Raw genomic sequence first — 14,864 nt, 5'->3', positions numbered from 1 at the left:
TTGGTTCAACTTCCCAAGTAGGCAGGTGAGAAGTGGCGAGGTGCTCTCCCAGGGAGCAATGCTGTGACCACTTTCCACATCAGGGCAGAGAAACAGATTTCTCTGGGTGCTTAGCTTACAAAACCATGACCAGCAGGACCAACACCAGCTGAGTCAGGACTGTGCTAAGTGACATATAAGGCTTTACCCTCCTTCCCTCCAAGAGCAAGCCCCGTGTTGCCCGTTGCTTTGTGCAGTCCAGTTATGCCCTATATTACCAGTGTAAACATGGGCTCAGCGATGACTCAGTTGTGACTTTAATCTGCCTGACCCATTCAGCTAGCTGGGTGAAAACTGAAAATGTTAATAAACTGCCTACCGCTCTTGTGTGCATAGTTTCCTGGAAATGCCTTTTAATTTACTGATCAAATTTTCAGAATCGACACAAAAGCGACAAACATGTCAACAACCGCCCGGTCCAGGTCCTGATCAATGGCATGTAAGTCATTTTTCTTTTGCTGTAGTTTTGAATGGGAAGAGCATTTTATTAATACTTTTTTCCTCAAGGATCACTAAACAATTTAAAATTTAATTGTCTTTCACACCTTTAGTTTGCCGTGCAGTTCTGGACGATGTGTCTGATTAATGAACCCAAGACACAGTACCATAATGAATGCAGACATTGTGGCTGTGACCTTGCATTGGAAAAAATTAAATTCTTTCTGTTTCTGGATACATATCTGTTTAAATAAGTGATATTTTGAGAGTATTGTATTATTTTATCTTTGCTCTAGAAGTGACAAGCAAGGCTATCTTCCCATGTACATCTGTGCTCATAACATTTATTTCTGCATTAAGCAAAGCTAGGCATTATCAAAAAGTTATTTAAAATTAAGAAGCAGGAATAGCTTCCTCATACATGTCATAATACTTTGAGTGTGTGTAGCACTTCTGACTTAGATGTGCTCAGAACATTTCAGCTGTGTGCTTTGGACATTGTGCTGCTAGCACTGTTCTTTCCTGCAGAAAAAATAGCAGAGGTTTGGCTTTTGTGGCAGATGGATGTGCTGTTTACTTGCAGCTCCATGGAGTCCAGCTATGCACAGGACACAGCTGTAGACAGCTGCGAAGTCTCTGGTGACTTTTTTCAGTACTATAGATAGCAGTATGTTTTGTAAAGTCCAACAGATGATCAAACAGTTAAAAATATAACTGGAAACTGAAGAAAAGGAACATACTTCTTGTGCTTTCTGCTAAGTAAACCAGTTTCTTAGTTTACAGTATTAGTTACTGTGTCTAGGAAACATACATTGAAACAGAAATTTTCTATTTTACCTTTGTTCAGAAACTGGAAACCATAGGTTCTACCCAACTCTGACAAATACTGAAAAAGGAAGACCGAGCTGAACTCAACCTTGAATACCCAGTCCTGTTTTGACATAGCTCTTGATATTTCTCACCTCTAGGTTTTGCACATGCAGCTGTCGTGACTTGGTTACATTGGTGCTTGCCCTTTCGCTGTCTGTCTGCATGCATGTCTTGCTTAGCGCTCCAGACATGAGCTTAGCTAGGCACACACACAGCCAAAGCACCTACATCAACCTTCCTGACAACCAGGCCCACATAGAACCTGATCTCTTGCTCTGGCCCTTCACACCACTTAGAAAAACTAACACAACTGGATATTCTCCCAGGTGCTTGGGAAGTCTGTTAGGCAAAGTAGAGTTTTTTTCTGAAACAATGTGGCCCTTTAGAAGAAGGAAGGGAGTAGTCAGTCCAGATTGAAGGACTGTGCTGCTATTGTGGGGATGGGTCTCAACCCTGAACAGGTCACCCTAGCCACTGTTACCGCTTTTTTGTATTGTGGTGGTCCCTTAGCCTAGTATGGATGAAGATACAGTGAGGAAGACCCTGGTCCATCTTACCAACAGCCCAAGTCCTGATGGCACTTACAGTCTGGCTTCAGGCGCAGAGCCAAGTATCCTACTTTCCGAAGTGGTGTTTGCTTCATGTGCCTACTTACTAGGAGTTTTCTTGCAGGTTAAAGGATGAAAAATGGATGAATGTCCAAGTGGGGGATATAATAAAACTAGAAAACAACAACTTTGTGACGGTGAGTACAGTTTCTCTCCATCCTGCTCATGGTTAGTTTCTGTAATTACTCTTATCATTCACAAGCAAATGAGTCAGTAGTGATGGTAACTGCCTCAGAGACCTGCAGTGTACAGAAACCACAATTACCATTGCGGTGCCATGCCCTCTGACCACGTGAACTCATGCTAAGTCTGTCTGTCTGTCTTCAGGCCGACCTACTGTTACTGTCGAGCAGTGAGCCACACAGCCTGACATACATCGAGACTGCTGAACTGGACGGGTAAGTGAGCCTGGCCCTCAGGCGCAATCACTGCTGCCACTGCAAGGCCAAATCTGCTCTGACAACTCTGGGTGCTGCAGCTTTCCCTGCAAGAGCTTTTGTAGCTAGAGCTTCCTAGTACATAGAATAAACTTGGGGTAGGTATCTTGAAAACAACGTCTTGTGGTGGATACTTTTGCCTCTTGCAGTGCAAATAGCATGTGAGGAGGGGACTTTTAGTGACAGTTCTGACACCGAGAGTTAGTTTGAAATGTGTTCTTGTGACATCCCAGGTGACTGGCAGAAGCTTTCTGCTTCTTGTGTCTCCATTCATCTTTTCTCTTATCCAGATTATCTGAGTGAGATAATCACAATGAAAAACCCCAGTAATCTCCTTTGGACTGCTATATCATAATATTAATACCTGTGCACTGCAAAGTATTCCAAACTTTGCTCACTCTAGGGCATGACTGACCACAAGTCAGAGGGCTGCAACTAATTTGTATTAATTGGAATAAACTGGATCTAAACTCATCTTTACGACCCTATTTGCATTACCTTTTCTCACTTCCTGGAGCTAGCATCAGCTTGAAGGACTAAGCAAGACCAGAAAGATCAAGAAATCATGTCTCTCCTCATACACTACAGACATCCCTCTGGACTTTTACCATCTAATTTCTGCTGAAAATGAGCTTGTAGTTCTTCTACACGAAAGTGTCAGGAGGCCCTGAACAAATGCAGGGTTTCTTTGACACTGCGTTTCAAACTCCCCATCTAGCAAGTCCCAGGACTAAAGTACTCTTCAAGACCAAAATACCATGGGAGAAGATCCAGAGCTCTGCTATATGCTCAGATACCTCAGGGTTCAGCGTGGTAGGAGTGGCAGGACAGGCAGTGAACTGCTCAGGGAGCTAAGAAGCCTGGTCTTGCACTTTGTAGCGAAAACGAGAAGACGGAACCACCTCACTCTCTTTGGTACCATGGCACCAAGTCCAGAATTCCTCTGGCTTGCCTGTCTTTGCAACTGGAAGAGACAACTACACCCTTTGACCGGCGAAAAAATGCCTATGATGGAATGGTCATTCAGATGTCTCAGGAAGCAGACTGTCCTCAAGAACAGAAGTGACTTTCAGGGAGAGCTTTCAGTTCACATCGGACTTTCAGTTTGTGTTTTTGTCTCATGTTATTTGTTACAGTGAAACAAACCTGAAGGTGAAGCAGGCACTGACAGTCACTGCAGAGCTTGGAGAAGATCTTCAGAAACTGACAGAGTTCAATGGTGAGTCTACATGGAAAAATTTACTTTCCAGAACATTTGCTCAGACACCAGAGGCCAGAGAGCACCTGGGAGTTTTCCTTCCAGGCTGGCTCCTGCTCCCTGCTAGGACTCCTCTGGACGCAGCAGCAGGGAAACAGAATTGGGACATTGCAGTCTGTACAACAGGCATCAACAGTACACGTAAAGAGATTCCTCCTTTAGTTGCAGGTGTCCCAGTGCTGTGGTGGCAACCCACTGGAGGCTACCCACCTCGAACCTCAGTACAAGAGTTTGTGTAATTGCACAGTGGAAACTCTTTTCCCAAAACTATATGCTTAGTTCTGATCTCAAATTATTTTCACAATGCATTTTTACGTTGATGCAGAAATACTGATGCATCGATTACATTCAGCTTCTGAGCAACAGCACTTTCCAGACACCATGCAGGCCTGAGGACTAACTGTGCACACAGGACAGGTGACTATTTCCCAGCCTGAAGCCTTGCCCTGCCAGCATTTCTCTTCTCTCTCAATGCCAAAATAAAGACTGCATTTTAACATGTTTAAAGTGCAGATGTTTTTGATGGGCAAGGTGTCCTTTCTTAGTACTGTTGTGTATATCAAATGTAGAATAGAATAGAATAGAATAGAATAGAATAGAATAGAATAGAATAGAATAGAATAGAGTAGAGTAGAGTAGAGTGGAGTGGAGTAGAGTAGAGTAGAGTAGAGTAGAGTAGAGTAGAGTAGAGTAGAGTAGAGTTGAGTAGAGTTGAGTAGAGCAGAGCAGAGCAGAGCAGAGCAGAGTAGAACAGAGTATTTCGGTTGGAAGGGACCTACAACAATCATCTAGTCCAACTGCTTGACCACTTCAGGGCTGACTAAAAGTTAAAGGATGTTGTTAAGGGCATTGTCCAAATGCCTCTGAAACATGGACAGGCTTGGGGCGTCGACCACCTCTCTGGGAAGCCTGTTCCAGGGTTTGACCACCCTCTTGGTAAAGAAATGGTTCCCAATGTCTAGTCTGAACCTCCCCTGGTGCAGCTTTGAACCATTTCCATACATCACTGGATACCAGGGAATATATAGCAGCACAAACACAGAAAGGAGGCAGACCAGTCAAAAACAGAATACTCCATGCTCATACATCATCTGTCAGGATGGGGGAACAGACCAAGTAGCATTAGTCATGACCCACAGTGCCCTGCTGTCTTAGATATGAGGGCAGGATTACAGGAAAAGTCAATATGGAAAGGGGTGGAGTGAGTGCTGCTGTCCTTGGAACATCTCAAGGACTGCAGACTCTCAGGAAGAATTGTTAAATAAAGAGGCAAAATAATTTAAAATAATTTCTCTTTGAAATAGCTAGATAGTTCCAGGACAAATGGTGGGGATGTGGCAGACAGAGAGTTAGCATAGCTGGGACTGTCTCTGGTAGAGTCATCCAAATGCACGGGCTTTCCTTTTGTTTTCTACATAAAGGTTTTATGAAATAATGTGTGTGGTCTCAGCTGAGTGTCAGCTCAGTACATGAGGATTTTTCTGGAGAGATGGCTGACGTTCTGAGTGTTTTCGGTCTTCGGAAATATGTTTTTACAGGTGCGGTTAAATACTTTATGTTAATAGTCAGAGAGGCATGCCTTAATTACGTTCCTGAAGAGGTTGGAGTGTGTATCAATGTGTAAGCAAAATCTTAGTCTTAAATACTTTTTCAAGCATTTTCTGTATAATGCTTATCTAAGGATACTGCATTCTTGAAAATGTATAATTTTAAAGAGTTTCAAATATCTTTGGAAAATTAAAACTTTTTAATCAAATATTTATTTGTCCTGTAAATCTCTATTTTAGTTATGTTGTAAATAAAAGTGGCCTCTTTGCAACACTTAAAACGAATAAAATGCTTCCCAGGATGATTTATATTTGGCAGAGTACTGGGAAGAGTGCCTAAAATCAGACCCAACCTTGCATTCCCCTTAGCAAACCTCTGTAGAAGTATTTAAATATTTATGTAACTCTTTATCTAGTTACTTCTTAAGACAGGAAGACTGGAAAGGGTTGAGCAGCTAATACAGGCACTCAGTGGAATTCTTAATGTGAGTTACGATGTTTGTTGACATTGCGATGGTTCAGATAAGGAAGATGCTTGCAAAATGCTGAACTACTTTATTTGATTTGGGGAACACAGAGATGGGAAAGGAAACAATATTTTCAGTTACCTGTTACTTCTCACATGTAGACTTGGCAGTATTTAACTCTTTCAGGTGAAATCTGTTCCAGGTATCTTGTTGCTGTTAAAGGGAGGAGGAGACAGGAGGCCCAGTGCTTTGCTGACGTATCCTCAGCTGCAGAGTTACTGGGGTCAGTGCAGGCATGTTGGGTGCATCTCTAGAGTTTCGGTGATCGGTCTAATTTGGATGAATCTCTTCTGATCTCAAAATCAGCATATCAGTGACCCAGATCAGCCCACTAACTGGAAAGCAGATATGGATGTTGACATGCCAGGTGCTCACAGGAGCGTTGGTCCTCAGCTGGCACGAGGAAGAGGCACGGTCTTCCTGGTGAGGGATCATGCCCTGGGTTTTGTTCACCAAAGCCTCATTGTGCTGTGTTTCAGGTTGCACTACAAAGCCTCTGTTTTCTTTGTGCTTTTTGAGGGATTGCAAGGGCTGCAGTGAGATGGGTCTGGTTACTGCAGACTTTTAGAAATGATGGAGTATAGGTCTGATTGTTCTTGTATTAACTCAATGACAAAACAGAAGATCAGCATAGTTGAGTCTGATGATTTGTCTGCCCTACAGTAGAGTTACTTTTCTATGAAAAGAACATCCATTCTTGAATTTAAAAGATGCAGTGGTGAAGACTCCAAGTTGTACTTTTCTTCTGGACTTTTCTAGATTTTGTTTCCAGTCTCTTGAGCCTGGTGTGTTTTACCTGAGAACAGCTGTAAGAGCTATATTTTCTACAAATGCTAGTCCTTATGCAGATATTTGCAGCCTGTGATCAAAATAACTTTAATATTCCTGCTGATTAACTGAACAGACTGAACTCTTGAGTTCCCTTTCAGTAAGGTGTATTTGTATTTTCCAGTCCTTTTCAATACATCCACAGGGCTCTGCTATGAATTTTTAGATGTCAGGTGGAAATGTTGATTTAAATAATCATTTTTATACCAAAGTATCTGTGTTTACAGTTTTGTGTGAAAATATTTTATTACAAGAAATAAATATAAACTGTGGAAATACAAACAGGCTCTCCAATCACTTACAGTGTCAGCTGCATGGCCAAAGAAGGCAGCAGTATCTTTTTACATGTGCCACTGGGATTTAAGTTACAAACCAAATGAAATTAAAAAACAGTAAACAAAGACATGTCACTTAATTTCTCTTTTTAAGCCTTCAGGCTAAGATTTTTCTCACTTGCGCTCCTGCAGTTTTAAAGAAAACAGGAATTATGTGAGGTCAGCAGTTTTAGCTAAAGTTATCCAGTGACATCTTACCACTACGAACTTGCTGTGAAAGGATTAAAAGTATGTTGCTAATTCAGCATTCCTTCTCACCCACATAAAAGCCATGGAAGCTTTGGTTTTGTACTCCACCGGTGAAAAATTGCCATGTTCAAACAATAGGATAAATCCAAGTTTACTGTAGTTCACTGGATTATGGCAAGAATATGGGGAAGGAGAAAGATCTCAAAACATCAGTAAATATAGGATACAGGATGGGAACGACAGGGTGTGGAGTGGACTGCAGATACAGATTCCTTCCCTGGGGAACAACTGAGAATGCAGCGTTGGTTGACATCTTTCTGGGCCAAGATTTCCTTTTTTTTTTTTACCCTCCTTTTACAGGTGAAGTCAAATGTGAGGCTCCAAATAACAAATTGGATAAGTTCACAGGAACTCTTACTCTTCGAGGAGAGAAATATGCCCTGGACAATGAGAAGATGTTGCTGAGGGGCTGTACTATTCGGAACACAGAATGGTGCTTTGGTCTTGTTATTTATGCCGGTAGGTAGAAAAATTGACGCGCAAATTGCAGAGCACAACATCACTAGCGTGGAAGCATGTCACATCCAGTATGCACAAAGGAACCAAGTATTTTCCTCTGTGGAAAATATGTTTCTATGAGATACAAGAACAAAAGTAAAACAATATATGACATCCCTTGGCTTAACTCTAGGCTAGAAATACACATATTACAGAGGATTTTAATCTGAGATTTTTTATAGTGGTCTATAAGAGAAAACTGGATTGCAAATGCTGCATTACAACGTCCAATTCCATCTTTATTAAGTGCTTTAGTAAGCAAAATTAGTCTTTTATTTCAGAAATGCATGCAGCAAAGTACATGAGAGAAGTCTTTATGAATCAGTAAGAAAGAATGTAAGAATTAAATCTGTTTAAGGATTAAAGCTGAATAAAATCTGCCTTTAGTGGCCCACACTGGGCCAACTGAAGTCTTTCACCAGGCTTGTTCAAAATTTTTCACTCTTAAGTCTATATTATTAAAAATGCCACATTATTTCTATGTGATTTTAATCCATATTGGAGTATCAAGGTCATCAATAATATTATTGTAGACCATTAGATCTATGCTCTTTATGAGCATAGGCCTTCTATTGTTTCTATACTGCTGTAGACATGTGAGATGATGTATAATATGTCACCAATAACACAGCAGTATCAGGTATTCTGTGAAAAGTAATTAAACCTGAAAGGGGGGATTGACTGTTGAAAGAGGAGAGCAGGGTCAAAATCCAGAATTAATGGCTTTATGTGACTCTCTCCATATAAGCAAGTGACTTACCTTTTTTCTGCCTGTTTCCCACCGGCACTCTAACTGTATGAACCTGCCTTCAAGAAAGCTGTGGTGGGTATTTACGCTGTAAAGCGCGGTAGGGCCTCAGAGGGAATCAGCTTTAGAATGGCTAAGTTTTATATACTAAAATTCACTAGTGCGTTTCATCTCCAGGGCCAGACACCAAACTAATGCAGAACAGTGGAAAAACAACATTTAAACGGACGAGCATTGATCGGCTCATGAACGTCCTTGTGTTGGTGGTAAGGCTGATTAATGTATCTTCATTTCTTCAGCTGCATTCATCATTTCCAGATGCTCCACCTTCTTGTCCACACAAAGGAGGCAATATCAGAAGTCACTAATGATAAAAAGAAAAATTATGCAATAATATATTAGCAGCCTGAGTTCAGCAGTGCCTCTGCCAGCCCATCTTGCAAAGCAAGGCCATTATATTGACAGTGTTAAGGGCCTTTCTTCTGAGCTTTTCATTCACTCTGCTCTCCCTCATTCTGCAGTTTTTTGTGAGAAGAACTTTGAAGCCTGCCTATGCCTTTCTTCCCTAGTAATTCTGTCATTTTCTATTTAAATAAACATTAGCAGTTTTCCCTCTTCATTCTCATTTCTTGGCATCTTTGGTGATATCTGCATAGGACTTGGTAATTGAGTTTGTTAGTTTACATGATGCCAGCTTCTGATTTAACACATTTGGGTAAAATGTTAGACATGGTCTCATTAATACTCAGAAACTGGTGTTCTTAGCAGCTGGGAAATTTGAGGAAACTAATCTTCTATAGGAGACACTCTCCTCAAATTAGAAAACAGATCTGGTTTGAAGTTTAAGCTTGTCAGCAGTTTTAACAAATGGCAAAAACACTTCCAGACAGAGGTAGTGATTCTTCTACAGAGACTGTCCCAAGATTTTACTGCTTGAGTTCGAAGCCGCTCAGGGAAGGGACTAGTTTGGTTGTTACTGCCAGTCTGCAGGGAGATACGCTCTAACACGGCTTTACTCAGTGTTGCTTGAAGAAAGGCTTTTTAGTTTCCAGGTTTTGTTTTCCTTTGGATGCAAGTTATTCATGCACGCTGCACCACTTCATTTCATGATGCTGGGAAGGTCTGGCCATGCCTGTGGTCACCTCTTCCCAGCAGTGCACACTGTTCCCTCTTCTTCCCTCCTGCCCTTGCACTCTAGCCCAACCTGAACGCCAGGCCAGGGTCAGGATCCATCCCCAGGCAGTGGAGCAAGCCCTGGAGAAGGCATCCAACAGCAGTCTGTCCATCACAGCAAGGCTGTACTGGGCTCTCCCTGCCCTTGTGACTTCATGCCTCCTCAGCACTGAGGCTTGTAGCACATAACATCTCCAGGATGGCACCACTCTCCAACCTTGCCAGGTCATCCCAGCCCCTGTCCTCCTGCTTTTTTCTCAGGATCCCAAAAGCTCTTTAAGAGGGCCCAGGGACAGGAGAGGTTAGTGGACAGAGCCAGCTGTGCCTCTGTAAGACTGAAATTGTACCAAAGCAGCAGCAGTTATTCCAACTCCCAGAGCTGTGAAGCAGTATTCCGAGCTTCTGTGTGTGGATATTTGCTGTAAAGCAGAGCCACAGCACAGAGAGCCACTCCAGGGTCATCTTCAGGCCCTCTTGAGTCCTTGCTCTGTGTATTACACTAAGGACGTGCCCTTGACTTTAGTAACCTGACACCAATATCTGCCAAGTGAAAATCTTGATCACCATCATCAGCTTGTTTTCCTCAGTGTTTTCTTCCCTTACACTTAAAGGAGAGAGCAAAAACAGACAAGGTTTGGGCCTCTTACATTCAAATTTTGAAAGCATTTGAAAAACTTCACATTTTCTTAGGTGTGCTGCTATGCTTTACCTGGAGAGGAGGATGAGCTGTGGGGTAGGGCTCTGGGTGATCCACAGGGCACAGAAATGGAGCAGAGTAAAACTGATGAGGGAACTCAGAATTTAGCATTCAATTAAGGTTTGACAAATCTCCTTTCACAAGTTAAGGGTCCCACCCAGAGCTTTCAGTCTGTTTGGCCTCTCTTCATGAACACTGACAAGATGAATTTACCTCCTGGCTCCATTTTAAAAAACTGAGCAAGTTGCAGCCGATTGCATCAGTCCCTGCATGGGTTGTTGGGCTTTGATGGAGCCAAGAGTGCGTTTTTCTCCTTCACACATTTTCAAGGTACCTAATATTTTGGTGTCTGAGTAAAGCTCTGTCCTACCTTAAGCACCAGGCTCTTTGCACAACCAAGGGGATGTGGCATCAGGTCCTTCCAGCTCACTGGGTGGTCGAAGGTTACAGAGCACAGTCAGAAAAAGAGCCAGTATATTGCGCTCTGGAGTTTGGAAATACAGAGCAGCCACAGCTTGCTATAAATAGTTCATTTAAAGTGTAATGAAACTTGTTCCATGTTAACACTGGCAAACCTATTTTGTGTTTAATTGTCCATAAAACTTCCAGGCACTAAGCGGTGTTTAAGCAGGGCTTGCCAGCAGAGTCATGGTTAAATGCCGCCCTGGTCTGTCCCAACAAGGGTTAATCGGGAGTAATCCTTTCCACATGGCAACTGTAGCTGTTTTTTCACCTTTGGAAGTGTTTCTTGGGGATCTGAGAGAGAAGGGAATGTTCCTCCACTGGGAGCACACCCGCCAGCTCCGGGAATGCTTTTCTTCCAAAATTTGCTTCTTAGCAGGCTTGGGGGGGGATGTTTTCAGAGAAACAGCGCTGCCACCTTCGTCTCTTGAACAATTTACTGCTTCAAATCCCAGAGCAGAACTCAAAGTGCCAATAGAGAAACTGGGACAGTTTTAATTCACAGTCCAACAGGAAATGTTTGTCAGTCAAAAGTCACCTTTTCTTTACAAACACCCTGCTCGGTCCTGCAGAGGACCTTGCACAGGCACTGCAGGGGTAGGACCTAGAGAGGGAAGATGTTCACAGTGTGAAGCCCCATGAGCATACATAAGCCTACGACCAGGGTTTTTTCATGTCCTCCTCTTGCAGAGCTGTGGTTATGATTACAACACCCCACACACAGTTGTTTCTCTGAACAGAAATTAACCTCCGGGGCCGCTGTTAACTGCTGGGTCTTTTGCATTCGTCTCCAAGCAAAGAGCATGTTAGTGAACTTTGGGTAAGCATGAGTCCTGCACACAAACTGAGTTAGGGACGAGACCATCGACATGCAAAATGCACATCAAGCAAAATGTATATAAAGCACGTGCAGTCGTAGACAAGAGCTGCTTCGATATGGGAAAATGCCGTCTTGCCCCAAGTGTATTTCTGTTGCTGAATCATACATCGGATTCCCTACATGGGTTGTGATATTCTACAAACTGACAATTTTTAACCTGTGAGGCAACAAGAAATCATCCAGGGCACAGTGATGAGACAGAAGAGCCAGCTGGCACTTCTAATTAATTTCTTTCATGACAGACAAGGTCTGCAGAGAGAAGTAATATCTTTTACATGACCAAAAGAAATATCTATAAAACTGGACAGGCTTGTCTAGGTCTTCTATCTGTGGCTGTTGATTTAATAAAGGACATTTCCTGTTCCTGGGTAGTGCCTCTCATATGTCCTTAGGTCCTGATGATTACAACAGCACAAATCAAAGTCTGTTTGTACAGTTAGTCACAGAAATTTAAAAGCTCTGCACCACATTCCTTACCAGCAAGCAATATTGTCTCCATTCCACAAGTGGAGTAATTCATTGGGCCTCCCACAATTAAGTAGAAACTCTGCTACTGTTGTGGGAAATAAATGTGTCCCCTGAAACTCAGCCCAGCACCTATACTTAGAGCAGTCCCCTTTTAGCAACTTCTTGGTATTAAAATTCAAGTCGGACATGTGAACTTTTCATTAAGTGATTTAAATCACTCCATAAAAGTGTACTTCCTCCTCTCATAGATTACCTCATCAATACAACTATCAGCTTTACCAGAAATGTTTCTATGTTTGTACCTCAATTATTATTTTTTGAAAATGTTGATTACTGTTGTAATGTGTTTGTTACTGTGTGGCCTTATACATAATGGCCCAACTTCCTGATATTTCCTCCCTAATGACCATACTTGCAAGAAATGATTTTTAATTGCTCTGTTGTGCAGCCTGAGCATTCCATATCTTCACATTTTTATGAGCATGTTAGTTGTTGTAAGTCAAATATTTGAAGAAGTCGATATCAACAGAACTGGTTTTATTACTATTTTTCCAGGAATGAAGTCAAGCTAACTTCAATTTATCTTTCCATTGATCACCATTTCTACCTTTCAAATATTGCAATTGTATTAACGGCTTTTCAGTATGGTGGAGCTTCCCGGTTTTGAAAGCATCATTAAAAATTAACCTTACTGGTTAAGAGAATTTCTCAGCTAGTTCCTCTAAGCTTTCATGTTTAAATTACCTAGACCCACTGGATTGAAAATGCTTATTATTAGCAGATAGAGCCACATACTGTTCCTTGTCACAGAAGGTAATCTGTCTTTTCCATCTGCTACATCGTATGAGATAGATACTTCCTTCTGCTTTCTTCCTTCTTCATTCTTGGAGGACTGTCTGTTGAACATGTCTGCTTTTTCCACACCTGTTTCTGAGCTTACTGTTTTCTCTTCTTGGTGTTTTGTGTGACTGTTAGATACTCATTGTTCTATAATTCTTTGCAGTTTCTGTTAATCTCTGTTAACTTCCCTTCTTCCCCGTTCTTTTTATATTCTTTTCCAAATAATTGCTATGTTCTTGTCTTCTTTTAATAAAAATGCTTTATGACCCATGTAACATTTTTGTGTCTATTAAAAGATGTTCCTGAGCAATTCCTAGTTTTCACTGAGGTGTTCCGCTTTGAAACTCTCTTCCCAGTTGCTCTTCCCCTGGTTACTTTAGGCTTCAGGAAACAGGCTTCTCTAAAGTCCAGGGATACACATCACTGGTTAGGGTTGCCTTCTGTTTGCTCAAAGGAAATGTAATCAGATTGTGATTGCAGGTACCAAGGCAACCATTAGTTCTGAGTCAGTGATTAACTCCCCTTTAACCATCAGAATGATATCCAGTGTTGAATTCCAACCTGCGCTGTGCTGGATTTTCTGTGTTACAAATGATCTTTAGCAGTTTTTCATAAATGGTGAGGAAGGCTATGATACATCCAGCAAATGGCCACGTAAAGTCCTCCAGGCAGTTTCTGTTCCCAAGTGTGCAGCCAGATGTTTGAGCACCCGCAGCTCAATTCACCTCTAATGAGATTTGATGTTCTGCAGCCAGCGGCCCATGAACACCACGGTTTACATGCCTGCTTGAGACTTAAATACCTAGTTGTCTGAGTTCTTGTGATTCCAAATTGTCAGACTGAGCTGTGTAATTTTGTCCTTGAGGCAAAAGTATCGTAACTTTGCTGTTTTCCCTCCTTCAGCCCTAGGAATATTTTCCTGTGTTTCAGGCTGTCCAACTCAATCTCATTAGGATCTTCTGATTAACCTGTAGATAATAAATTCCTTGTTTCTAAAATGCAATATTCTGTGGCTTTTTTTTTCAGATCTTTGCATTTTTAGCACTGATGTGTCTTATCCTAGCCATTGGCAATGGCATCTGGGAGCATGATAAGGGCTACTACTTCCAGGTTTATCTGCCCTGGGCAGAAGGTGTCACCTCTGCCTCCTACTCCGGCTTCCTCATGTTTTGGTCTTACGTGATCATTCTAAACACTGTGGTGCCAATTTCACTCTACGTAAGGTATGTGCCATAATCTCTTTTCATGTTTCATCGTAGGAGAGGTTTAGCTTTTGCCTTAACTTGGAGCAGCATTTTCCGTAGACACAAATAGAACCCCATCATGGACAACTGCACACAACCACAGCGATTCTTTTCTTCTTTCTGCTGTCTTCGGAGGTCTTTGTCAGTGTCAAAGCAGGAACAGCAATGAATGAGCCCTGGAAGAGGAGAGGATGATTTTGTAGTTAAAGGGGAGGCATAGGTGTGGGATGCTATAGGAGTAAGACTGGAAGCCTGTTGCTGGTGTTGTCTTGCTCTCTCCCACTTGCACTGCACATCAAACAAGGAGAATGGCATGTTGTTTGAGGTGGTTGTAGGGCTCATATAGGGAGTGGCTTGCCAGATAAGTAGGTGTAATCAGGTTGAGGATCCATAATGCTTGGTACTATATGGGCAGAGTGAATGTCTCCACTTCCCAGAGAACATAGTGCTATGTTGGTTATTGCAGATAGGCAAGAAGGGATAACGAGTAGGCAATGCGTCCATGACACTCTCAAAACCTTGAGGCTGGGGTGTAGGCTGAGTAGGCCTGTGTAGTTTACCACTGCGCGTAACTGTTCAGACAGCTTTGCTACTAAGACTGTCTTCTGTGTTGGTAAATATGAGGAGTGAATCCCGTTCCTGTCCAGTACGTCACACCAGCAGCAAAGTGGAAATTCATGTCATCCGTGAGTTGGTACGGCTCCTTGACTGTGTTGAG

At 42.2% G+C, this 14,864-nt stretch overlaps 1 protein-coding gene across 2 annotated transcripts in view; it reads left to right on the top strand.

Moving 5' to 3' along the window:
- The window catches only part of LOC104336834 (phospholipid-transporting ATPase ID), an 88,485-nt gene that overhangs the window by 45,344 nt on the left and 28,277 nt on the right, over positions 1-14,864 (top strand). For both annotated transcript variants that reach the window (XM_075447157.1, XM_075447158.1), the window contains exons 6-12: positions 417-478; positions 2,020-2,092; positions 2,283-2,353; positions 3,529-3,611; positions 7,437-7,595; positions 8,560-8,648; positions 13,929-14,125. In XM_075447157.1, the coding sequence (XP_075303272.1) occupies positions 417-478; positions 2,020-2,092; positions 2,283-2,353; positions 3,529-3,611; positions 7,437-7,595; positions 8,560-8,648; positions 13,929-14,125 (734 nt within the window). The remainder of the gene's footprint in view (positions 1-416; positions 479-2,019; positions 2,093-2,282; positions 2,354-3,528; positions 3,612-7,436; positions 7,596-8,559; positions 8,649-13,928; positions 14,126-14,864) is intronic.

The sequence above is a fragment of the Opisthocomus hoazin genome, chromosome Z (assembly GCF_030867145.1).
Source record: "Opisthocomus hoazin isolate bOpiHoa1 chromosome Z, bOpiHoa1.hap1, whole genome shotgun sequence".
In the NCBI taxonomy this organism is placed as follows: Eukaryota; Metazoa; Chordata; class Aves; order Opisthocomiformes; family Opisthocomidae; genus Opisthocomus; species Opisthocomus hoazin.
Note: the sequence above shows the minus strand (reverse complement) of the source record. Positions and strands in the feature narration are given on the sequence as shown.